Here is a 26856-nt window from a genome sequence, read left to right as displayed (position 1 = left end):
TGCAAAGTCAGATTATGGCATCTCAAGGCAGTCCCCAAAAATAAAGATGGCTTCTAAATAAACCCAAAACACTAAGAAAGACAAAACTACACACTTTATGTGCTCTGCCATGACACAGCAACAACCACATGGTGCAGTCCTCATGTGATGCAAACAAACCTCTAATAGGTGGCACTTTCATGCCTGGAAGCACCAGAATGATACTGATAATTGAGACTTACTAATGAAGTAGTCTGAAGTGTAGCGGGATTCTGGATATGTTGTGTTCACTCCATTTACTGGGTACGGTTTTACCTCTTCTGCAAAGAGAAAAGGAAGGAAATGTCACATGTCCATGGGCACATCGTGCTTCGCAAGAGTTGCTGTAATGCAGAAAGGTCAGAACTTTCTAAAATGCTCCTCTCTAGGTTAAACTGGGATGTTAAAAGGAACAGAAATGAGTTAGGAGCTGAAATCCCACTGAAACAAGTGCTTGATGCACTTGGGTTCCTTTGGGATTCCTTGCTGCAGGCATAGCCCAAAATTAAACAAAACAAAAGAGAATAGCAACAACTTTCTCAATCAGAGGCTCCAGGTGGTTCTGAAATACCAATTACATAATTTCCTTGCTTAATTTTTGTTGTCTTTCATCCTCTTGAGGATTGCTTATCATACTTACATGTATGAGCTCGTGAAAAAAACCCCCACCATACAAGGACAGTTGTTTCCCTGAAAAAGGCCCTATTTTTAGACCAGCAGTAGGTGTGTGCAAGTGAATGGGTAATGCATACCAAAACCAGCTCCTACAACCCCAAATTAATGCTAATTCTCAGACTACGCAGCACCTTTTACCTTACACCTGATGCAGGCAGAGGATCCTATGCTCAGAAAAGCTTTGTCACGCTGTCCATCACCCAACTCCTGACATACACTCCACGTTGTACATATGGGCAGCACTTAAAATTTTAGCCTTTCTGTAGGCATAATTCACTGAGAAAGAGCACATCAAAGCATAGATTCTCCGCTTCTCATTGCTTTTTCCGAGCACTTTGGTACTCCTGGGCTTGGCGCTGAATTTGCTTTCCCATGTAAAAGCCAGATTGCTCCTACCCTGACCAGTTTTTCCATTAACACCTTACTCATTCCAGCACGGCATGTGGGCAGAGATACCGGCATGGGAGATTTTATTTTCTTTGCAGAGGGTAACCAAAATAAAAAACACACAGACAACTCCGGGTTATGTTTATTTCTGCTGAGGCTAAAGAGAAGTGAACTGAAGATAACGCACATTCGCTTGCAAGGAGCCTAATTTTGGCCCTCTCTCCTGGGGATTGCAGGGTGGAAAATATTCTCTAACAAAAGGAGGTTTTGTGCAAACAGAGAGACCTAATGAGAAACGCTCTTTTCCTCTCCCCACGGTGTCTGCCAAGGGGCAGAGTGGGTGACCACAGAGAAAGAGAGCAACCTTCAGCTATGCTTACAGTCAAATGGAGGGCACTGCTGACTGCTGGTAACTGAAGAGGTTATTTTAAGAAGAAATTTGGAAAAATATGCCTGAAAATACCCAAATCCATGCAGGGAAAAGTCTCCCATCTGCTGCCGTTTTTAAACCCTGAGCAGCCTGTGGTACATGAGTCAGTCTCAGAAAGCGCTCACAAGGGAGGCATGGTAGCTGAAGGGACAGCAAGGTCACAGACTGTCCCAGCGTGACCCCATGCCAGCGGTCGAACCGCTATAGGTAAAGCTAAACATTTTGGGGTGAACCACCACTCCCAGCATCAACACCCCCAAGTGATGATGCTGGGTGGCTGGGGAAGATCGAAGAGATGGAGACTGGCAAAGTTGGACTTTGACGCCATGGGTGAGCCTGGGGAAAACCTTGACCTCTTCACACTTCGCATCTCCAGCTGCAAAATGGAGACAACCATCTCTTCTCGCATAGGGAGAGATGTGGCAGGGACAATTTTGCATGTTATGTTTGTACAGCACCAGCACAACAGAACCCAGCTCCTGTCAGGGGTTTGGAGATGTACTACCAGTAAGGCAATTCCCATGTCTTAGAGGGAACAGAAATTAGTCCTTGGGATAAGACTGCTTATTTCTTGGAAGCTCTTCTTAGTTACTCTCCAAAATACTTCACAGATATTGCCCTTCTGGGAAATGTGTTAAGAACCCACCATAGAAGCTAAGGCTCAGATAGCTTATGCAAGGAGTGACAAAGTCACCAGTAAAAACTGAACACAGAATGGAGATTTCTTCGTTCCCAGGGCTACGCCAGCAGTGTTGAGACAAAGAAATTCAGTTTTATTCCTTTTCATCCTTTTGGAAGAAAAGCTGCAACAGGCACAAAGATTTACAGCTTCTCTGTAAAAGCTCCTCTCCATCTCAGACCTTTTACATCCTCCTGACTGCAGCATCTGAACACCCATGTGTGTCAATGCTATAAGGAAACATGATCCCCAATTTACTGTGAAACTGCAGCACCAAGTTCCTCTCCATGCCTTGGGGAATCTACAGGAAGGAGCTGCAAACCCAGCTCTGATGCCTCAGTCAATACCTGCAGCACATCACACCCCTCTCCAGTGGGTTATAGCACAAAATGAAGAAGGGTTGTGGGAAGGTAGAGCTGCATTGCAAGCAATGGCTTATAGCAAGGAGAAATCGGACTGAGCGCAATGTTTTGCTTTGTTTGGTTAAGCTGCTTGCTGTTGATATAAGCACTCAATAGAAATTATGCAAAACGAGAAGAACAGAACAGATATAGAGTCAAAGAGCAGAAAAACAGCCTGTCGTACACAGACCCTGGGAAGAGCCATGTTTACCTTTTGCAAACCACAGGTAGCAGTAAAATTAGTAATCAGCAATTAACATCCATTTGTCGATGGTTTCCTGGAAGGCATAACTTTGCTCCCCCTCCCCTTCCTGCCACCAATACAGGCCCGCTGACAAGCATGCAGAGTCGGTATGACAACGCAAGGGATATTCCAGGAAAGCAAACAGCTCTGTGCAAAAACGAGCTAGAGAAAGAGCCCAGATTTACTGCTGCTCCTGGTCGTGGCTCAGTTAAAGGTGATAAGCTCTTCACCTGCTCTTTTGAAACCATCCCAGGTTAAGTGTTGCTTGGGCATCCAGACACTATGAAAATCAACACCCAAAAATCAATGTGTGTGTCCCCAGTCGATGAAAATTAATGCCCTTAATGTTGTCATGCAGGAACTGTCAGAGATGGCTTCTTCTGTGTGGGACACAGCCACTCTTAACAAAACGCCATTACACCTTTTGGGACATGAAACAAAGAAAAGCAGCTTCCAATCACCACTGGGAAATTAGGGTGGGATTTTGGTGGTATTGTTGTACCCAGCTCTACCGGAGGAAGTAGTAAAATTCACAACAGGAGCTGAACGAGCTGAGGAAGAATGCTTTGGAAAATCCCACCGTCGTTTCCAGGCAGGCAGAGCGTTCCTGCCCACTGTGGATTCCTGCCAAGCATCCAGCACAAACACCCTTCCTCTTTCAAGCACTGCCAGGATTTGCATTGCCCACTACCGGTTGGGATGCCCATTTGAAATCCTACTGGGAAGCTGGGCTTTGAAAGCTGTTTTTATTGAGGTTAAAGCCCACGGTGAACACCTTATCACAGAGTCAGACTGCAAGCCAAGGTCTTTGGAAAGGCCCAAAATCAGACTAGCCAGGATGGCATGAGCCATTCACCCTGGAGACTCCAGGACTTACCTTTCTGCAAGATCTCCAGATGTTCCCAAAGGATATCTCCCACAAAGTCAGGTGCTAGCTCCAGGAAGCACTCCTTTCCCAGGGCACAGAGGGCAGCTCCATTCATGCAAAACTTCTGGAAATCCACTCCCTTCAGGCTAAACTCGTTCACCGCCCACATCACCCAGTCTCGCACATGCGTCTCAGTCCACTGCTGGGGATCTGCACCAAGGGGTTGTAGAAGAGATCCATTAATGAGCAACCACAAGCCATTTCCCCAGGAAAACAGGACACAAACAAACAGTGCTACAGCTGCACTGCACTTGCAAAGCCTCATCCCATAGAGATTGGCAGCCCATTGGCATAAGGGTAAAACGTGGTGGGGGAACACCATACCTACAGTTTGGATCAGCCTCATTTGTGGACAAATTTCATACAAGGAACGAGCTTTGGATTTGTTTGGGGCTTTTAAAAATCCCATCAGTTTTCTGACCCCTTCTCCCACACATTTCTCCATTTTTCTTGGTTTCTCCCTGTCGTCAGCCAGGGATGGGGTCCCCGCGCTTCTCCAGATAGTGGAGATGACTTGCAAATAGAAGTGCTGGAGCTGCCTCCAAAGGAGCAGGTCCCCAAAGGTGCAAGAGCAGTCACCCAGCAGAGGCTGGCAGGACAAAGAGGCACAATCTGTCAGACAGGTATAGTTTGCAAGTGATACTGAAAGCTTTTGTCTGTATGTCCAGGTTTTTCCAGCTGAAGCTGCTAAGAAACAAGGCAATACTACCTTGAAGAGAATCAAAAAAAGGGATGGTAGATGTGGAGAAGGGCAGCCTGGCAGGAGGACACAATCCCTGTGACTACCACAGCTGCTCATTGGGAAACCATGTCTTACCTTTGGGGATTCCCAGACGCTGTTGCTCTTTTGCGAAGCCGCTGAAGGTGGCTTTCAACGCCTGAGACATCATTTCTTTGCTGCTGGGAGTTAATAAAGGCACATCTGCACATTCCATATCTGAAAGAAGCAGGAGAGAAAAATGGCCATAAGGACATGGGACTGGGAAAGTCAACAGAAGCCCTCATAACGCAGCAGACATCGAATTGTCAGAAAAACAGAGCAATCCATTTCACTTTTTTCTTCTGAAATTTTCACACCCAGACCTATAAATCTATGCCCTGCAAGTCCATGAGCAGACTTCTTACAAGAAAAATAAGCATGCTTCTAGTAAGCCTACGCTTAAAAGGCATAGACAAGCCATGTCTGGTAAGATAGGTTACATGGTGCACATGGTCTCCCTAGAAGTCAACCATGAATATGCTGCTGGAAATTCAATGGTGATATCAAAGACCATTACGGACATCAGCCTGCTGGGCTTCATCACCCCAGGTGGCATCTGGAGCCTGGGAGATAGCTGAGCAGCTCCAGACGCCAATGAAGGTAGAGAGTCCTACACCAAGGTGAACAAGAAAGTGAGGAGCAAAGCATCTCTGAATTATCGCTCCACTGCTGGGCATCCCGGTCCAAAGAAAAACAAGAGGAAAAAAACAATTTTAAAGAATCTCGGGCAATCCTGGAAAAATTAAGTTGACAGCAGGCTGAGGCAGGATGAAGAACCGGCAGAAAATCCATTTGAGGAGGGAGGGAAAACAAAGAGCTGGAAAATCCCACATTAGCACAGTTACATCATGCGCAGCCCATAGCACGGAGCAATGCGATTCAGGGTGAGTCACTGAACAATGCTCAGCCACCCCCATGGGAAAGCACGGGGCCAAGCCAAGAGCTGAGCCTTGGAGTAAGTCCTGATGAGAAGCAAAGCTCTTCCTTTCTTTTTTTTTTTCCTTCTTTTTCTAATTTATTTGGAAGGAGGCGGATATTTGTAGCCAAAGAGTTTCATAAACAAAAGCAACCGTTTAAAAAAAAAAACCCAACTCCTCGATCTGAATAAAAGTTTGGCTCTTTTTCATATATTTTAAGCATTCCTGAAAAACATCTTTCGCAGAGAAGGAAAGCCTCCTACAACAACTGTCTCAACCAACTGAACTTTATTGGTCTCCTATGTAAATCTTCCACCTGAGCCTGGTTTAGCACTGTAGCCTATTGGAAATTTTTCAATGAAAACTGTTCTCATTAGAAAAATGACAACATGCGTAAGCTCTTTTGGTGCTTTCATGCACGTCTGGATGTAGACCTCAAAAGTCAAAGAATTCTCTGTTTTGTGGAAACCCTAGCCACCTCGGCTTACCATCACTCTAAGTTAATTTGAGCTCTGATTTAATAAGCCATTATACCTGCAAACCGCTGGCGAGTGCTTGTTTCAAGCAGCTCCGAGTGCATCCCTTATGCAACGGCGAGTCAGGGCTGCAGCCAGCGCTGCAGCCGCCAAGCACGGGCAGCCCCGCGCAACACCACCGCTCTCCAGTCTGACCCAGTCTGGGGTTCTTGCTCTGCTCAGCTCCTCCACAGCCAAACTCTCCGGCAACATTTAAAGTCCAGCCAACACAACGTTGGGGTTTTTTTGCAAGTGGGAATCTGGCAGTTGGGTCGATAAGCATCCACGTGCAGCTCTGCAGCACAGGGTGAGGTTGATCACGCTGCAAAGCATCCCCAAATCATCAGCTGGATGCGCCAAATGCAATTCCACCGCCAAACCTAACAGAATCACTTTTCTATCTCCACCTTTGCACCTTCTACCTATTGTCCCCAAGTAAAAGACTTGCAAAATCACCCCCTCTATTTGCAGCTCCCTCTGACTTCAGGCACTCAAGTAACGATTTGCACGACTCTTTGCTCAGGTAGGACTAGTAAAATCCTCGACACCAAGCCTCTTGGGACCCGATTCCTCTCCCTAACCCCACCACATAAATCAAGGATTCCCCGCCACATTGGAAATATCAGGGCCTTCAAAAGCAAATAATATATTCAAAGGCTATTTGGCAAATTACACTTCATTATTTACTGGATTTGGCTGGAGAGGGCACAGAAAAATGAGCAGCCACCCTTGCTATCTCTGTTCTCCATCTGCTGCTTTGAGATAACACTGGGAGAAAGTGGTTCAGTGCCCCTTTCCCTTCATCCTCATGTTACATTTTAATGCTTTGCTTTCTGTGCTCTGTGGTTACAGGGACCACCCAGGAATCCGCTCCCCTCCTCCGGCTGGTTAAACGGCAGTTCACTGCTCCCGGGTGCTATGGGAAGATGAGTCAGACCTAAGCTAAAAAAACGTTTCTAACCCCAATTTTTACACTGACTCACTCGTGAAAACCTATGCAGAGATGACCTCCTTAGGCAAGCCACGAAGAGCAGCAGGGCAAGGTGAGGTGGGTGTAAAATTGTATTTTTATCTCTGCAATACAAGCAGGTACCTACACTGATCCCCCCTGTTTTCTCCTGCAGGATTCATGGAGTTGGGTTTGCACATACCCAGCAAATCGATTTTTCAGTAGCGGGGGATAAGGTTTCGGTTTAGTAAGGTGAACACTGAGCTCTGCACAAACAACATGTCAAAACAGGGAAGACTTAAAAGTGACTCTCAGGGAGAGGTCATCAGAGAAGCAAACAGTCTATTTTCAAATTTAAAAAAGATTTAAAAAGCGAAGTGCCAGAGGAGAGTTTCTATTTAAACATCAAAATAAACGAAAATGTGCATTTCAGGGTTTCTCCTTCAAAATACATTGTACTCGGCAGATTTAGGATAGAAACACCATCTACTTTTTTTCCTGTTAAGATTGTTGCTACTACTTAAAATTTCTTCAGAAGACAAAACAGTCAAAAAGCCCCAAGCCTGCAAACGCTTGCAGCAGCCTTATTTTAGTCAGCAGTGTCCCACATCTATAGAAAAGCTTACACGTGTAAAACTAAACGTGCTTGTAAAGCTCTGCATACGTGTTTGTGGACAAGTCTTAGCCGTGTGATCTGAGAGAGACGGGGGGGGGGGGGCAAGCAGACAATTTTTAATCTAAATTCTGCCTCTGCTGGTTTTGAGATACTGAATTTACTTAAATATCATTTTCTTTGTTAATCCCTGCATGTCCGGAGAGCATGAGGGGCTTTACCCAGCTCTCCCCAATGCAGCTTTGCTGGGTGCAGGGGAGTTATTCCCAGGGAGGAGAATCAAGCCCTGGTGATGTCCTCCAGCACCCGCAGACAAGTCCTTCGCCTCCAGTTTGGGATGCCTAAAGGTCAGAGCCAAGTAGGATTTCGGTAACAAAAGCAAACCAGGCTTAGCTCCCCTGGTTTCAGCTTTCACTGCCATCTGAAACCTGTTTGCAAGATTTTAATCAAATCTTGCACAAATAAAATGTCTCCTTTTGTGTACCTCCTGCTGTCCACAAAGTACACACAGGCATGCATGCGTGCACACACACGGGCACGGAGGAAATGTATGGGAAAGAGCATTAGCGAGCACCAAACCCAGCTGTTACACCTAAGCTCAGTTTAGAAATTTCAGGGTTTTAATCCAAAAAGCAAGCGCAGCAGCAGGGGCCAGGCGACCACGGCGTTGCATCCCACACTCGGTTTGCTGTATCGTTTTTATGACGCCCATTAAAGCCTCATCGACACGGCTGCCACGTGCAGTTTGCTGCCTAGATGCCATGTCCTCCTCTTGCTGCTGCTGCACTGACAGGGAACTGCATTTGATTTTCCTCCTGGGACACCAGGCAGGGTGTTATGGTTTGATTTTTAAATACTAACAGGAGTTGCAGGCGCTCTGGAAGATTATGTCACCAGCATCTCCAGCATCTGTAGAGCAGAGATAAGTAATTTGCCTTGCACGGTGGGAAGGCAGCGAGGGACATCTATTCATCTGGCTACAGTTTTCCAAAGCAAGGATGGATCTGGGGGCTCTGTTTGAGACCCTGGAGACTTCTCAAAACTAGACTTCTATTTTTCCTCCAGCTCCCTGACATCCCAGGGGACAGGACTTCAGAAAGACAAGAGTATAATAACAACTCTGCTATTACTGAGAGCCATCACTGCATCCCTATGTCAGTTTTATGCCAAAACCCACTACCCCACTGGTGCTTGGTGTTGCACCAACAGCTGCAGAGCCTGGAAGAAAACCAGCTAGCAAACGGACAAAGAGGCCAAGATCACCAAGTTCATCTCCCAGCCAAATTCTCACTCTGCTCTCACCAGGCTCCGCATGTATAAACTATTTCTATGCATCTGATCTTTTTAAAGGACTACAATTTACAAACTTTAGGGATTTTGACCTTAAAATGCAAGCGACTCCGTTGCACGCCAAAGCAGTAGCATCTGATTGCATAATCAAAATAAGTGGCAGTAAAGGAAAAAAAGATGGTCTGAGCAGGAAGATGGGAGCAAAGTCATTTTTCACCCGAGTTTCCACTCGGGGTCAATGCATCTTTAAAGCTCCTCTCGGCCACTCACTTTTTTTCCCATCAAAAGCCCCAGTGTGTCTTTGTCTGGTCCCCGCTATTTTACCCAGTAGCCTGAGTGTAAATGGATGTACGGCGGGTCAGAATGGAGCCAGCTGACCTAGCAGCCTCCTCCTGCCCTTGCTCTGATGGATGGACACCGAGGTCGGGAACCCAACGCGCTGTTGTCTCAGGTGAAAGCCTGCTCCCTGCCCAGCCTCCTCGTCCTCCCCTTCCCAGGCCTGAGAGTAACCCCACAGTACGTTGATACTGCGAGGATCTTAAGCCCTTTGGTGGCTTGAAAGAGGCATGGGCACAAGTTCAGGAGCAGATGCGTGTTGGCTTCAAACTAGACCATTTGCAGAGAGTCAAGAAAAATCATCTCTCCCGGATTGTGCATCCAAGAACTGCATGAATTTGTACCTGTCTCCCTCAAAAGACCTCAGTCCTTGAGCCCCGAGCTAGCTGAGATGCTCCTCTGAGCCCCCGTGCATGACAGCCACCAGCACTGCCAACCTCGAGGTGTCCATGCTCCGGGACATTCCCCCACCGCTGGATGCCTGTCATGGAGCAGGAGTTTCTCAGAGGGTCTGCAAGGAGGGAGGTGGGTTTGCTCTCCTACCCTCCTCCTGTGTGCCCACAGTGAGCCCGTGACCACCAAGCCCAAAACTCATCTCCAGCCCACACCAAGCCTGATGCTGCCCGAGCTCATCCCCCTGCCCCCCGAAGCCCCTCTGTCCCAGCCTTATGAGGACGAAAACTAGGGCAGAGTTAGCGATGAGGGAAGCTGAAACACAGCAGATTTCCCAACGTCCCCCAGCTGGCAGGGTTCAGCAGCCGAGAAACCTTTCTCAGGGTAAGAGGAGGCTGGGGAGAGGGGGGCCGGGAGCCGAGACCCTTCCCACGCTCCCCGACGAAGCAGCCTGGGCACCGTGGAGGCACCATCTCCCCATCTCAGGTTTCCACCACCACCAAGCACCTCCACTCCCCCCGGGGCAGCTTGGCCTTTCCCAGGTGCCCCCCGTTCTGGAGCGGGGACGCCCGGGCAAATAACCCCGGCTGAGCCCCCTGTTATTTAGGCAGGATTAGGCAAAAATTTGTCTGCACTTTTGAACTGTTTTCACAAGCGTTGCCTCTCACTCCCACGCAGGAAGCAGGAGAGGAGCCGGCCTGTTCCAATTAGGGCTCCTTGGACCAAAAGGGCAGCGAAATTCAGGGGTGGGGGAAAGGGAAAGCGGGACAGAAAGCTGGAAAAAAGGGAACAGAGGGAAAACCAGGAAGCAAGGACAGATGGGGAGAAGGGGTGAGCACAGGGAGAGGCGTTTGCTGGGGATGAGGGGACAGGAGAAGAAGAGAGAGGCAGAGGACCGGGCAGTACAGAGAGGAGGTTCGATTCCCCTTCCTGCAGCAACTTGCCAGAGACCGGCCCTGCTTCTCTCTGCAAGGAATGGCACAAAAGGCACAGACATTTGCTGTTTTAATTTTAAATAAATATAAGTCTTTCTTTTAAAAAAAAGACATCTTTTTTTTTTTTTGTCCTTCAAGCAGTGAAAAATAAATACTCTGAGATGAAAGACGGGCTTCAAGAGAAAAAACAAGAGAGGAAACCGAAAGCCCACACTGCTTAGCGCTGCAGAAAGCACAACAAAGCCAGCTTTCTTCCGGCATTCAGCAGCTTTCTTATGGAGATGCGGTGTGTCATGGGGGCGAGCTCTTCCCCTAAATAAAGGGCCTGAAAACTGTCTTCCCTAAATGCAGATAAAAGCATTTCTTCCAAGGTTGGACTCTCTGCACTCAAAGCATCGCAGGGAGCGAGGAAGGAGAAAGGTTAAGATGAGGGTGAGATGTCAGGATGCTCTGCTCGGCTGCAGGCTTTGGGGTAAATTGCTTCACCCCTTTGTAAAATGGAGAGACCCTCGCACAGGTGCAAGAGGGTGCTCAGGGAGACATGCCCACAAGGAAAACTGGACACAGAGCAACCGAAAGGTGAGGGAGGGTTTGTTTTGGCTCTGGGTATCTTGCAGCTGGTGAGGAACCAGGCAGCAGCACCAGCAGCTGAAATGATGCTTCAGCCGCTATCCTGATGCCATCAAACTCGCAGGCTTCGCCCTCTGAGCCTGCCTGTTGCCCTCGTTCAGGCTCCTTCCCGCTCCCTCTCTTTCTCTCTCCCAGCTTTATACATTATAGTGTGGGTGTTGGACGGAGATCCTGGGAAAGCGGCATCCCCTGCAGTCCCAGGAGCTCACAGGGGAACAGCAGCCTGGTGGTCAGCTCACTCGGTCCTCCCCAGTTTTTGTGGGGGAGAGGAGGGAAAGAAGTGCTAGAGAAACCCCTGGACCAAAGCTAAGCAAAACCACAGGGCTTGAGTCAATGCTGGCTGCAATTACGGGAATGTTTCCCCAGCCTCAGCGGGCAGGGACAGGACCTACGGCTCATCTTCCCACAGCAACTGGAAGTGGGGCTTCCCTTGATGGACGGCTTCACTCCGTCTTCCCTGTTTCTGCTGCTGGAAGGAGCACAGATGGATAAAAGCAAGCACCGGGGACATGCGGTCACCTCTGAGGTTGGGGAACGTGGCCACGGTTTAACAACACTCGTCAAAACTATGCAAAGCAGTCAGCAGAAAGATTTTTCCATCAAGACAAAGCAACAGCAGAGGTTAGGATGTGCTACGAGGCCGGAGTGGTTTAGGTCCAGCACCGCTGTTAACCCAACACAAGGCCCCCCCACAAAGGCAAACATGCTTGAATCAGCTTTGAAATGCCTTCTTATCGCTTTAGATTGAACAGCATCGCAACTAAAAACTTGCACAAGCCTTTTCTGAACCCTGGCAGAGCCTGGGTTAATTAAAACCCCTGCAAAAACCCATGTGGAGGCTGAGCACACAGGTTAGTGCTCTGGAGACAGCCAGATCAGGAAGCTGCAGCCAACGCAGAGGCAGCAAGGAACAACCTCCATGTGCCCAAACCACTCCTGCGCGGAGTCGAAGCCTCATCTTGCAGCAGTCAGACCCTTATCGCCTTCACGCTTCTGCTTTCCCAATCGAACATCATATGAGCTGGGTCAGCCCCTCTGAAGAGAGGATTAGCATCTCACTTTCAGGTTTGTTTGCCATCGATCCTTCCTTAGGAGGGCTGGGAGGACACTCCCTGCCTCGCATAAACCTATGAGACATGCTTCCCCTGTGATAATTCGCTCTAATCCCCACTAACTGTGCTGCTAAAGAGTTCTAATCCCCATGCACAGGCACACACACACTAACAGGAGCGTGGGGTAGGCTCAGCAAAGCCTGTAATGGACACCCAGCCCCGACTGAAAAGAGGTCAAGTGTAAATAGCAAGTCCAGGTCATGCCCGTGTCAGCTGCCCCGCATCAGTGCTCCAGTTCCGGGAGATGCTCCTCTGCAAACAAGCGGCTAAAACCCAGCCCCTCACACTCCAAGTCCCAGCAGCGAAGCTCAAATTGCTCAACAGCAATAAGAAAAAAGAAAAGAAAAAAAGCCCTCCAAAAACCCAGCAATCCCCACCGAACAAACAACCAGATATTCATTTGCTTCTTGGAAGGGTGCCCGAAGTATTCAAATGGCTCACGTCTGGGACCAGAAGCCTCTTGAAATTCCTCGCTCTCTTCGGGCTGGGAGCCCTGCAAGGCCAGCCGTGCCGGCTTCACCGCCCTGGAGGTTTCCACAGCCACAGGAGCACAGCCTGAGCCCTCCCAGAGCGAAGCCGCGGCTGGGCTCTGGCACTCCATGGAGGAGACAGTGGTCCAGGTCATCCACACCCAGCACTCCCCACCATCCGTGAGAGCATACTTTTCTTTCCAGCCAGGTTAAAACCAGGGCTTCTGCTGTTTTCACCTCAAACCTCTGACTGATGATGCCATTTCCGGCATCTTCGATGAAGTGATACAACTGGAGGATTTGTCCCAAGAGAAGGATGCATCCCAGTACTCCGACATAGATTTATTCTGGCCTGCAAAAGCACACACAGGATGCTACCAAGGTACTACTGTAATCACACCCCAGCAGTTCAGACTGAGCATTGCCCTATCCAAACCAGCCCTCAACTCTCTCCTCCAGATATTAATCTCCCTCTCCTCCATCATCCAGGGATATGGACAGACAGGCAATGGGGATTCAGCTCCAACGCCTCCAGCTGCTTGCTCCTGGGAAGGATGGGGCTGCCAAACCACGAGTGATAGTCTCCCAGAAAAGGGAGAGCAGAGATTTTGCAAGGCCGGGTTGAGGTTAATCATCAGTACATTGTGTGAGGAAGATGCTGTCAGGATTGAAAGTGTGAAAAGGGAAGGCTGAGATCTCTTGGCAGGGCTGTCCCCTCGCAGCAGGGATAAGGGCCAAGGAACCTTCAGTTATGTTGAGCTCTTTCATCACCCACAAAGAGATCCCAACCCCTCTAAGTCGGCTCAAACACACCTGAGGAATCGACACATGACCTCACAGCTTTGGGACTGTTTCCTTGCATATCCACGGCCACATGAAATGACTCCATGCCCAGAATGAAAAACGAATTATTTGTGCTGCCTGTCACCATGATAGGACACACTTCTGATATGTAGATGGACTCCACAGATGTCCCTGCTGCTGGGAGCCCACAGGTCCTAAAAAGGAGCCTCAATTATCCTTGCCTCAGGAAGGGATTAGACATGCAGACGCTCAGCCAAACGCCTCCAATCCATGTGTCCCAAGGAATTCCCTGTCATTCACTTGATTTTCAGCCCAAGTCCCGCATAAACTGATCTCTCTGTGTCCCAGCCCCAAGGCTGAATCAATGCCATGTCATGCCAGACATGAGGGTACCACATGGCAGGCCACAGCCTCAAATGCCCTCAAGCTAGGATGATGTTCAACCCCCAAAATATGTCCCTCCACTCTTCTCCACTCACCACCTCTCTCATTCGTAAACCAAGAATGTTTGCTAAAGCTGGAAGGGCTGGACCTGCTGTGGATACACGGTGGTGGTGTCCGTACAATAAAAGTGCTTATCAGTCACGAGTGGAAGGTGCCCACAGATATTCCTACAGCATTCCTCAAGCCCAGGACATCTCCATACACTGCCGAGAACACGAAACCAGTGATGCCGAAGGGACCGAGCCGATGATGAGGAAGGGAGGCTCGGCAGCTCCGAGTCCCCTCCCGAGCATACACGCTGCCCCGGGGCGGCAGGGTACAGGGGCGAAGCTTGCCACATCACTCTGCAGCTGCAGATTCCTGCCGCCTGTCCCACCCCCACCTCCGCAGCCTCCCCAGCCAACCCTTCCCTTCAGGGCAATGCCAGCCAGACCCAGCCAGACATACAGCCAAGCCGGCAAAAAAATGCGGCCGATTGCTCAACGGGAGGGTGCAAGTTGCAGCGTATCACATCCCCCATGGATTGCAGAGGGATTGCCACTGCTGCCTTACCCAGAGAAAGCCCTTCTTCTAATATTAAGCATTTGAAAGCATCTTTTTTTTGTTTTTTTCTCCATACAGCAGGGAGTGTTTTGGCTCTGCCCAGGAAGCACAGGCAGCACTCAATGAGCAAGGCGAGTATATGTGGAGGAGGAGAAGGAGCCTGAGAGCTTTACCCTGTCCTCACTGGGTGACCACCAGGTCCCCATCTCACTACCTCATCTCCTTCTGCCCAGGGACCTGCCACCACACACAAGGACTCCAGGTCTGTCCTCCCTTATCAGGCCAAGCCGTCCATCTGTCTTTGCAGTTACTGAAGGAGCAGAGAAGAGATTAGGGTATTTAGCTTTGAAATCAAACAAATAATTGCACAGGGTTTTTGCAAACAGATCAGGGATGGGAGGTCAGAGCGTGGCTGGTAAATCTCAGCACTGTTTGCTCTGACTAAATAATATTAGACTAAGGATAATCAATCGTTTTAGTCAACAAAATTATTTATAACTCTTTAGAGCAAATAGTAAACTCTGCTAGCCGCTGCCAAGGGATGGCAGGTAGTGTAACGATCCACATACCTCTAATTCCCCTGCGCTAGATATGGATTTACTTCTTTGCATCACTGGATTTACTGCCAATGAAGACTTGCAAGTACCTTGACACTTCCTCTCTGAAGGTATCCTTCCTCTCTCTCTGTGGCTCACAAATACACACAACAGCCCCCTGCAGCTGAAATCAAAACCAGAGTAGCTCGCAATACTCACTGCACACCCCAAGTACCTTCCCTACACTAGGTGTGTCTCAGCATAGCAGCATTTAACAGGAGGAGAGACAGAACCAACTAAACAGAAGAGGCGAAAGATGCTCAAAGCAGAAGACCCACTCTCTTCGCTTTGCTGCTTGAGCCAGACCCATCTCCTCTGTTCCCCAGGCATCCCTTGGGGTTGTGACTCCACTAATGTCACCAAATGACACCTCCGTGAGCACCATCCACATCCCAGCCCACGGACGAGAGCCACACGTGCCCTACACCCATTGCACACTGAAGGTTTCCCCCCACCAGCCCTGAGACAGGTGTGCTTTGCCCAGCAGCAGGTGACCCCAGCAGCCACCAACTGGGGAGGATTTTGCTGGCTGGGCTGAAAGCCGTGCCAGTGAAGGTATCGCTAGGGCAAGGTGAACGAGGGTCAGCTTCACATCAGCCTTGGGGCCAGGAGGGGCACAAGGCCATCCCTGGGTGCTGCCTGCCAGCCCCACACCGTTTCACCTCCCTGTCCCCAGAGACTGAGCCAAGCTGCTCAGCTCCTCCAGCGATGGAGGCCAGAAAGGGTCCTGGGAGAAACTTGGGAACCAAAACTCTCCAGCCCACGCCGGAGAGAGTGCCTCAGAAACACCGGTGCCAAACCGATTTCATTTCACAACGTCCCAGGAACGATTCTCTTGATATGACTATTTTTAATCAGGCAGGGAAACGAAGGCAAAGAACAAAGGGATTTTTCGAAGCACATCAGGCAGCTGAAGAGCCCCAAGATTAAGCCATTAACCATCCCAGGTCAAGCACAGAGCTCCTGGGCTTTGCCCCTTCCATGCTACACCATGCAACCCCCAGGTTATCAAGCATCCCCATGCAGGAGAGCAAGGGTTTTCCCAAACAGCCCTAGGAAGGTCTTTTCCAGCTCCAACTGGGAAGGGACCGGCGCAGAGATTGGGCCAAAGTCCTGGGAAGATGAAGAAGGTGGGAGTGGGCTGGGGAAGGTGGCCAAAGATGAACTGGGCTGCCCCATCAGTTTCAGTCATCGCCATCCTGGAGCCGAGGGTTGTCCAGGACGGGGATTATGTCACTGATCAGCCTCAGTCCGGAAAGACAGGAGAGTAAAAGGTGGGCAGGGATAAATCAGAGAGGGTGGAGATGCTTGGATTTGCCCAGAGGAAGCCTGATCTTGGAAACCTCAGCAAAGGCTGCAGGGAAAGAGGCTGAGACACTCGCAGCCCTCACATCCACCCCGCGCGCTGCATCCGGAAGCTATTAAGGAATTACAGCCTCTCTGGCCCCGAGCCTTCCCCAGCAGAAGTGCCTGGGAGCAGATGGTGAAAGGGTTGATTGAATTCGGCTGCTCAGGCCAAGAGGCTATTAGGAGACGTAAATGGAGGAGGGGGTGGAAGGGGTGTCATTTGGCGACTCAGGAGCTGGGAGCCCTTGCCAGGAACTCCAGGAATCCTCCACCAACCGTAACAAGCTTGGAGGAGCTTCGGCAAGGGCCCTGGATGGGTGGCTCACGAGCCCCCCTGCTGCCCTCAGCAGCTCTGCCCCGCTTAGGGGCTGGGGTAAAACCGGTAAGTGTATGGGGTGCAGCAGCCACAGGCTGGCTCCTCTCCCCAGGCGTCTTCACCTCAAAAGGCAGCGTGGCCGCCCTGGCGGACGGACACCCTTCCAGGGAGGCAGGACGCCCGCAGAGACCCGTGTCCCTGCGGTCACAGCTCCAAAGGCTGTGTCCTCCCGAGCCTTGATCCCTGTTGAGAAGGAGGTACGAGAGCTGTCAGCTCAGCAGCCCTGCCCACCCACGGGGCCAGCCTTCCTCCCAGAAAAATGCAGGTCTGCAAAGATCCTTGATTCCCAACCCGGTCTAATCCCAACCCATCCCCAGCACTGGGCATGGGACCAGATCTCTCAAAGTGCCTTCAAACGGGAATGGGACTCAAGTGACTCTAGATGGGCAAGAGGTGGGGAAAAAAGGCCAGGGTGAGAGAGACACGTAGGATGAAAAAAAGCCAACAGGCAAAAAAAGCATAAATACCATCCGTAAGTCATCCATGGTGCCAGCCCCGCTGAAGGTAACGCTGGTGCCTGAGCAAAAACACTGACGGAAGAACTGAAATTGCCTGGGGGCAAAGGTGGGGCTTAAACCCCTCCCTGGGAAGTGGAGGAAGAAAAAGAAGGAATGACCCAAAAATCCACACAACCCCAAGCTCTGGGCTCCCTGCCCTGGCAAGCCAACTCCAGCTCCCCACAACCCTGCACCCCAGGGGGAGACAGGCACCGGCTCCAGGGCCCCCAAGCTGCCCCCATCTCCAAATACCCCTCTTTTTCCAAGGGAGAAAGGTCCAACGGGTCCCCTCGGGCTGCCTTGGCTGACTGCCCCGGCTCCCCGAGGTTGGGAAATCGGGAGCCTCGTCAGGGCTCTGCCGGAGGGGCGGGCACAGAGCGCTCCGTGACCGTAAGGGGATCTTTTCGGAGCAATCTTTTCCGAGACAAGTCATGAGATTATTTCTTGCCTGGAATTCGCTCCCGCGGCTCCCATCGGCCCCGGACTGCTGAGTCAAGAGACCGCCGGGGCTGTGCCCTCCAGATGAGTAAATAAGTTGCCATGGGGAGTGGTGGGGTGGCTGTGGGGGGGGAACGGCGCCCCGGCGGGGCGCAGGATGGAAGGAGGGAGGGGACCTGATGACTCCTCGAGCCTTCGGCTGGGGACGCAGCCCGGCTTGGCAGCCGGCTTCGCTGCTGCTTTGCAACGCACCAAGTTAGTCACCAGATTAGCGAGCGCAGTTACACATGCTGGCGCACAGCTGTTTAAAGGCACACTATCCTTCTCCTTTGCCTTTCTTCTTTTGCTCTGTTGTTTCCCCCCCCTTCTTCCTTTTTTTTTTTAATTAATTTTAATTTTTTTTAGGTCTAACTTCAGCTTTCAATGAGTGCTTGGGACCAGCAGCCAGCAAAATCCTGGGGAAGCCAAAGAAGAGGCAGCCCTCAATCACAAGCTGAAGATGCCAAATGGCCTGGGCTAGTGGCAAGAGGGCTGGTCCAGCCCAAGACCAACCCAGAGCAGGGGCAGCCCCCTGCTCCCTGCCGAGCCCCCTTCCCTCCTCGCCCTGTTGATGTTATGCCGGTCCGATGGGCAGCCAGGTCACTCTATAGGATCCATATGGCCCCGGCTGCTCGGGGCTCAGCCGTTTGAAAGCAGGAACGCACAAGAGTCATCCAGCTCGAAGGCAAAAACAGGCACACGGCCGGCGCCTTTCAAGTTGCAAGCTTTAGAGCCAGCTTCAAATCTGGAGCCGCTTAAAGGGATGGAAACCAGCCCCAGTGACTAACCACCCTGCCAGGCCACGGCTACCGTGACAGCTCCGAAACCCCACTGCTGACGCTGGAAAGCAAAACTTTCCCAGAGCCGTGACAGCACTGGGCTTCCCAGAACCAGGGACAGCCCTGTGACATCAAGTCCAAATTTCTTTGCGTCCCTTTGAAAAGATGGGTCCAGGAAACACCACGAGGTCGGGGTACGGGATGGGGAGCCACGATGCTGCTACCAACCTGCTGGACTCATCCGCCGCCTGCGGCTGGTGCTGGGGATTGATTAAACGAGTTTTTCCCCACCTCCGGCTGCAAACGAGGAGGAATTGTGTTTACTGACCTCACGAAGCGGTTTGGAGAGACGGAGCGGTTGGGTAACATGCCTTGAGCATTTTAAAAGAGAAAGCACTTGGCATTGCATTTTAAAACCGCTTCTAACAATAATGTGTAAAAAAAGGGGGAGGCGGGTAAGATCCAAATTTCACGTGTTCCACTACATCTTTTTTTAATTTTCCAGTGGAAAAAGCCAGGAGTACTCAGCTTTTGCAAGTTGTTTCTTCTGACAGTTCAGGTTTCGGTAAACAATTTCTGAAAACTAAAAGGTAAAAAAAACCCCAACTTGCTGCTTCCAGAATACTGACCAAAATTAAGTGGTTTTGTACAAACACAGGCAGACACCTACCAAAAAAAAACTTTCATGTGGGTCAAAAAGCCACATCTTGATTATTGTGATAGATGGTGCTGGAGGTGGGGGGGAAACAACACAATACAAACCCCAAAGCACTTCCCAGTGTCCGACTCCAGTTTCGGGGGTCTACTGGCTGCAACATCAGCGGCAGTTTTCCCTTAGTCAGCAGTTTTCATCCAGAGACCTCCAAGCACATCCCAGGAGAGGCAGCATCCCAGCAGAAAACCCAGCCCAGGGCTCCAGCCACCATAAGGACACGCAACCCCCATCCTGCTGCGCGAGACCCTCGGTTCCTGGAGGGACGCAGGGCTGAGCCATTCGCTTCCCCCCGAGTCTAGCTCCCAGCCCCAAATCAGAGTCAACCAGTACACTCAAACTGGAAATCCTGAGAGGCAGATTGGTCCTGGTGCTCTGGAGGAGCCAGAGAGGTGCAGCACAGCTTAACGCAGACCATAAGAAAACCTGAATACCGCAAGTAGAGGGAGACCTGGAGCACACAGCTGGGGATGCCCCCACATCTCTGCTGCAGCATAAAGGGGGCACCATGCCTCAGTTTCCCCTAAAACCAGGTCTCATCAAGCCTTTCTTCGACATCTTTTGGGGTCATTTAAAAAAAAAAAGTCCCACTGGCTTCTCTTGTGCTCCCCACCAGCCATCTGAAGAATGCCTTGGAATCACGTCAAATATTTGAAATGAGATGGGGGAAGAGGGGGCACGGGGAGGGGAGCGCGGGGGGAGCCACTCCGCTTTTGACTCAGTGTCTGGCTTCTTTCATCAAACCCACATTCCTGCTCATGCCATCACCCTCCGGGAAAGTGCGACAACATACATAATCCATGTGGAGCCAATTTAAAATCCCCTCCGTTTAAGAAAATGCATTTCGTTCATTAACAAGCTCTGAACGCTTAGCTGGATTTAGGAGCCGGCCTGCAGCTCCACAGCCACACCAGCAGCATGGTCTTCAGCGGGGAAGGTTTCCTACACCCAGCGACATCCTAGTCCCTTCAAACCCACCCTGCGTGCTGAGCCAGCACTCCTCAGCCCACCAGACACTTGTTGCAGTCTGAACAACCCTGGGTTTTCTGCACCAGCCACCCGAGATGGTGGTTTCTGCCTCTTCTGGTTTTATAGGAAATGTTTAACAGGAGCAAAAAAGCTGGAAAGCAGAAGGATAGCTGGAGCAGGGGACTGCTGCCATGTCCCACAACAGCCGCGAGATGATGAGGACGGGAATTACAGCCCAAGAGCCCGACCAGCTCAGACCCAGACAGAGCCCTGCGACTTTGCACATCCCAATCCACAACAGGGGCTGCCGCCAGCACACAGCGAAGAGCCGCGGGCTCACAGTGACCTCTGATCTTCAGCTCTCATTCCCAAACCAGAGGGAGTCACAGAAACGAGGGGATTTTTCCTCTCTGGGAAAGAAAGCTGCTGTTTCTTCCTTGCATTTGTAATATTTTTCTGGCGGGTAACATTCCTCCGCAGGCTGCGTGGCTACGGGAACCAGATGCAGGACTGAACGTCTGTGCTGCACCAGCATCCTGGCTTCCTGCAAACAACAGGTCCACCTGTGTGGCACGCAGAGCAGGTCGCTGGATGGAGGGACCTGGGCACTGACAGCAATTCGAGGCAGGCTAAAAAATTTTGCCCGGTTAGCAAGACCAGGGGAAGCAATGGGGAAAAATCCATCGCCTGCCTGCTCCTGCACATACAGATATTGCCCCAATGACTTGATGCTGTTCGTGGGACAGAAGAGCAAACCAGACCTCAGATTTTTGCAAGTTGAGTGGAAAAAAAAAAAGAAACAACTCAAAAATGTGCAGTTTCATCTCACAGTTCAGAAAGAGGCGAGCAATGGTGGAGAGCTCTAGGTTTGTAGGTTTGCCCCCCATCCGGGGCTAAATAAGCCAAAAGTTACCCTGAGCCACCCACCACATTGGACTAGGGAACAGAACAACTTAGAGCACTTTTGAATGCAAGTGCCAAAAGCTTTGCCTTCATCTAAACACACGCAGCCTTGCAGAAGCTCAGGCTTTGCATGCAAACATTTGCAGCCTGTTAATGCTACACGCTTTCAGATCTGGTGGGTATCTGCAATCTAGATAAAAAGGCTGAGCCTTTTAACCAAATTACAAACTGAAACAACCCTGATTTTTTTTTTTTTTGCCACTTCTCGGGACCGACATCGAAGCATCACCCCACAGGATGCGAGTCCCTCCTGTGTTCAAGGAAATATTTGGGCAGGTAAAGCAACTTGCAGATTTGCACATTTTCACATAATTACCACCAATGCCTGCAGCAGTCACAGGCACAAATCCTCAAACCTGGTAGCCGAGACAGACACAAGACAGGAGATCTATGGGCTGGATGTGTGGGGCCATACAGCAGGACCGAACCCAGCTTTGCAAGAGTCACCTTCCCATCTGAGACTACTAGAGAGCCATTATCTCTGGAACCATCTCACAATTTTACGACCTTCAGGACTCATGTGGCCCCCCTTCAAATTCCACTGCACCTGGGAAAAATGTAGGAGCTTGTAGGAGAATCAATAAATATTTATTGTTTAACCAGCAGTATTTTGACTGGAGATGTAAGCATGGCCCGATGCCAGGGAAACCAGAGCCTTCTTGGCCAGCACTGCAAACAAATTTTTTTCTGTATCTAGTTGGGAGATTATAAACTACACAATGAAAAAAAAAAAAAGAAGAAAAAAAAAGAAACACAGGCAGTGAGCAGCTTAGTCACGGAAGAGGAACAAAAGAGTTGAGATGCATAACTATGTCGTGGGTTAAAAAAAAAAGAGGGGGATGCAGGCCCAAGTTTTGGCTGTGAGACAGCTGTACAGTTTATATCAGCTACAGATTTATCCCACTGGCTTCTGCAGTGATGAGGCTTTACGGTGGATCAGAGCATATATCCCCAGCTTCAGTGGAGCTACACTGACTTAGACAAGCTGCAAACTGGCCCGTAACTCACAGCTGAGAAGCAAATCTGGGCAGTCAGGTCTCGACAGTTCTGCACCCATAAGGAAGACCCCAGTTTCTGCAGGGATCCCCAAACTCACAGTGCAATGAAGAGTTAGTCCCTGGCTCAAGTAAGGCAGACCATCCTCTCTTTCTTCACTTCAATTAGACCCCTGGCACCATCCTACCAAGCACAGGTCTTCCCCCGAGGAAAATTTGTAAGCCTGGAAGATGCCAGCAGGTCCATCCTTTGGATCCATTCCTGGGACAGCAATGACACTCACTCTCCTAAGTCACGTCATTTGCTCACCTTGAGGCAGCTCATGGCCCCATGCAAGGACCACCTGACGATGCAAAAAGGAAGAGACACCCTTTCCGTCTCTGAAACAGGGTCTTGGCAAAACCTCAGTTGATACCAGTACCGCAACTGGAAACAGCCATTCCAGATGACACATCTGCAAGTTTACATCCCTAAACTGTATTCAGACAAAAGTCTGGTCTTACTCACACCCACCTTTTCCCCGAGTGCCTGAGATCTCTCTCTTCTCACCGAAACAGTAACGGGTGAAGAACACCAACACTGCCTTCCATTTTGCTTCCAGCATCAAACTATCATCCCAAGGCCTAGCCGCAGGACAACCTTCGCACCCTAAACCTCATCCCCGCTGCACCCTCCCAGCTCAGACACACAGCAGGGAGGATGCAGTCGCTGCTTTTTTGCAACAGCATGCTCAAAATCTGGCTCCCCTAGTAAAACTCGGCGTGCCACGGTCCCGCCGGAGAGCATACACGCTCCCAGCTACTTGCTGCCTGCCTGCCAGCAATCTGCTATGGATTTGGGAGAGCAGGATGGCATACGACGTGCTCATCAGCTCGCTTTGGAGAGCTCAAGCGCAGCATTCCAGCATGAGACTGTGTTATCCCTTCATTTTATAAGGCTTATCAAAGCATGGCACACTGTAATTACATGGCAAATTAGCAGCCACTTCATGTAACAACACTGTAATTACACAGTTGTTACATGCTTTGGGGAGTTTATGATGAAAAAATGGAAGGAATGGGGCTTTGCTCCTTTCCCCTGGAAATCCATTCTGCTCCCTGTACCCGGGTTAAAAATGCTGTAGTCAGGCATGTGCTTTAGTTGGTGTATCCCTGAAGGAGAGGTCTATGGAGTTCACCCTCTTTCCACCTCTTTTCACAGCTTTGTCCCTTAAGCAGACAGAAGGTGACACTAAAAAAGCTGGAAGCCAGGTGCAGACAGTCCCCTCCCTCCTGGGAAACTATCATTCCCCCATCCTACCTGGATACCACAGTGATGGGCATTTTGTAAGTGCATAGAAAGATAATTGCTCTTTTTCAGTTCAAATTCTCACCTCCTCCACAGGCAATCAGCATCGAAAATGCCAGAGGAGTCCAAAGCCCTCAATTTATTAGAGGCTCACTCTTGTTGGCTGATGATTCATGCCCACAGAGAGCAATCCACAGCCAAAGCCGAGCTCTCACCTTTGCTGTTGCTGCAAAAGCAAAGGCTTTCAGAAGGTTGCCAGATGCAATTCTCTGCATCCCTGAAATCACCTTTCAGTGCTTGTGTCCTTTCCCCAGGCTTTGCTGGGCTTCCAGGCAAACACTGTGGCATTTTGTGTGCATACAGCCTGTCCCGGTGAGGACAGGTAAACGATCTTCCACTACAACTGATGCAGAGGAAGGGACAGAGGTCATCTCGAAGCAGAGAGGGAAATGCTGGTCTTCTGCTGCAGTGTTTCACCCTGCATGCGACGAGACCATGCGAGCCACTAGCAAGACCCATCTCTTAACAGCAGCAGGGAAACTTGAGTCAGACAGCGGCTGACACAGCTGTAGCAACCAGCCTGGAGTCTGAGTGCTGTGCAAGGATAAAGCAAGAACAAACCTTTTTTTGGAAGAGATGTTGTTCCAAGTCCCTGTGCACTACTACTGTCTTGTCCCCAACCAGTTCAACAAATTGACTCCCTTGAACGGGCTGATCCAGCTGTGACCCTATTCTGTGCACACACATAAAGACCTGGGATCAAAGGTATGGCTGGAAACTTGCCCCCCCTAGACAGAATAGAGGGAAGGATGAAGGATCCCATCCTAAGACCATAATAAAGACGCATTCAGACTCATCAAGCACTTTGCCATTTCCCTGCACTGCGGAGGAGGGTATGCCAGAAGTCTCACTTTAAATGCAAACTCCGTTATTTGCCTGCGTGGAAAATGAAAGGCTAGAAAGGAAAGGTTGACCTGGCTATGGGGAGGGGAAGCACGTGATGCAGGCAGGTCCTACGTCCAGATACACACTGCATAGAAGCTGTCCACTTCCCTGAGGACACAACAGCAGGAGAAATCTTTCCACAGCCCTGACCCGACATGGTCCCAAACCCTTAACAGAGGGAAAGGTTCTTGCCAGATAAAAATACACCCCTGGGATGCCACCCACGCGCAGGCCAATGGAAACAACGTCTCTGTCTCCCAGCTGTCCTTAAGATACACATGGGAAGCGTCCTTCCATCCCTCAGCAGTCAGGATTTCTACGCTGCATGTTCACAGACCAATTCCTCTTTTCATGCTAGGCAGGAACAAATCCACCACCGTGCCAGTAACACAGCTCCAGAGAAAGGAAGGAAGGAAGAGGGGGAGTGGATGGAGGAGGACTGGGAGTCCTGCATCTCTGCCTCACCTGTGATGCCCAGCATCACCACCTGCCATTACAGCCCTTCCACGGTACCTTGTGGCACTCCTCGGGGGCAGCAGGGCAGCAGCTTCATTAGCGAGAAATGTCGTTATCTCTCAGTACTTGGGAGTCCCAATTACAGGCTGCCAGCATCCAGCAAGGGCTTTGGAGGAGCTGCTTTTAACTCTGACCACACAGAGCAAACAGCTTTGCAGAACTGGAGGAAACAAATTGATTTGCGGAGGGCAGCGTTTACCAGTCGCAAAGGTAAGTTCCAGTTAGGATTGGTTTTCTCATGGTTTGGGTTTTTACTGTCTGAAAAAAAGTCAGTAAACTAAGTCCCACCAACCCATTGGTGGATCAGTCATATATCTGCAGTCAAAAGTGATGTTACCATCTACTCTACCAGATCCTTATAATGAAAATCCACACACATACAATTTGTATGTGAACCAGCACCGTGGGTTTTTGGGTCCTGACTTACTCATCCCGCTCACACATTCTTGCTGGCAACATTGCGGGGGGAGGAATTTGGCTTTGGAAGCTTTGTACAACTTCATATCCCTTTCAGGTTATTTTTAAACCCTTTGGGCACATTACAAATCCCATCTAACTTTTATAGGCAGGGGCTGCCTGCACGTGTGGCTTGGAGCAGGGTTTTATTTCAGGGGAGAGAGGGACAGTACTGTGCAGCCAATGCATCTCTGCAGTTTTACGGAGCATCCAGCACCTGGTACATTAAACATCTTGCACAATTGAAAACCTATGTCTGTAAGGACTCTCCCTGCATAAGGTTAACCCTATGGATACCATGAAGCAAATCTCTTTTGCTGCTTGCTGGCAGGTAAAGGAACAAGGGGCTGGACTCCTTCTCAGTGAGGCCGAGGCTCATTTTGAAAAGAAAGGCAACGGGCACATTTGGTGTCAGATTCAGCAACCGAGACCGAGGGCTGAATGAGCCATCCGGGAGCAGTTAAATCACCTCAGGTGCAGCCCAAACCAGACAGGAGTAGGGAAAAGTTATGTCCCCTACACATGGCGTTGCTGGACCCCAGAAACATAAGCTAGCAGCATCCATACTCCTTCTCTCCACATCAATCCAACCAAGCAAGAAAGCTTCAGCATTCTCTAAAAAAGTTAGAGGGGAAATGAGGTTAAGCCAGCTAATTGACAACATTGACCTTTTGGCTCACAGTGTTAGCGCAGCCACCAAAACAGAAGCAACTGCAGCTGAAGTCAATAGGGAGTCAGCTCTTTTTTACCTTTTTGGTTTTTGTTTTTCAGCGCTCTTCCTGCCAAAGTTTAAACTTTGGGTCAACTCTAAAAATTGCTTGCTGACATAAGCTGCAAAAGAGCTTTCACAGAGAGCAGAAAACGAATTTAACGCAGCGCAAAACACCGCGTCCTCACTTTAGGCACAAGGCAATTACGTTGACCCAATGCTCCAACACCTAAACAGCACAGACATCTCTGTAACATACTCTCAGCCATGCCAGGAGATGTGTAAATTTAAACAGATACTTTGGTCTGAACTGAAAAATAAACCCCACATCCTCCCAGCCCTGCCCCAATGGACGAGGTGTTTCTTCCCACCCCATTTTCTGCCCCTGCAAGCAAACAGACTACCAGCACGACCTGAAGCGCAGGAATGAGTCTCCAGCAAATGTGTTTTTAACCAAAGCTTTAGGAAATAGGCACGAACAGGTCCTCAACCTGAGCCTTTCATTTGACCTGCATAGGTGCTTTGGATAAATCACCCACAGAGTCCTCATTGCATTTTGAAGCTTGGCCTTTCCAAGCCTACAAGCTGAAAGCCAGGCTCAGCCTTGGTGTCAGAGGCACAGAGCGCTGAAACAGCTGCAACCAGAGTCTGGGTCCGTTCTACATGCAGGTAGAGTGGGATGATGGCTCATGCGAAAGACACCCTCCCCATATAGGACACCATGTAGCCCATCGGTGGCAGATCCTCCAGGGTTGTGC

The 26856-nt window shown here is 50.0% G+C and overlaps 1 protein-coding gene across 5 annotated transcripts in view; it reads right to left on the bottom strand.

Moving 5' to 3' along the window:
- The window catches only part of ETS1 (ETS proto-oncogene 1, transcription factor), a gene marked incomplete at its 5' end in the record, with an annotated part of 75125 nt that overhangs the window by 16576 nt on the left and 31693 nt on the right, over nucleotides 1–26856 (bottom strand). For 4 of the 5 annotated variants that reach the window (XM_082009882.1, XM_082009883.1, XM_082009884.1 and 1 more), the window contains 3 exons: nucleotides 222–299; nucleotides 3712–3912; nucleotides 4580–4699. The exons of the other annotated variant lie outside the window; for it this stretch is intronic. In XM_082009882.1, coding sequence (XP_081866008.1) covers nucleotides 222–299; nucleotides 3712–3912; nucleotides 4580–4699 — 399 coding nt within the window. The remainder of the gene's footprint in view (nucleotides 1–221; nucleotides 300–3711; nucleotides 3913–4579; nucleotides 4700–26856) is intronic. 5 annotated transcript variants of the gene reach the window in all.

This window comes from Phaethon aethereus (genome assembly GCF_964289735.1).
Source record: "Phaethon aethereus genome assembly, chromosome: 23".
In the NCBI taxonomy this organism is placed as follows: domain Eukaryota; kingdom Metazoa; phylum Chordata; class Aves; order Phaethontiformes; family Phaethontidae; genus Phaethon; species Phaethon aethereus.
The sequence above is the reverse complement of the archived record's forward strand: the minus strand, read 5'-3'. Positions and strand labels throughout refer to the sequence as shown.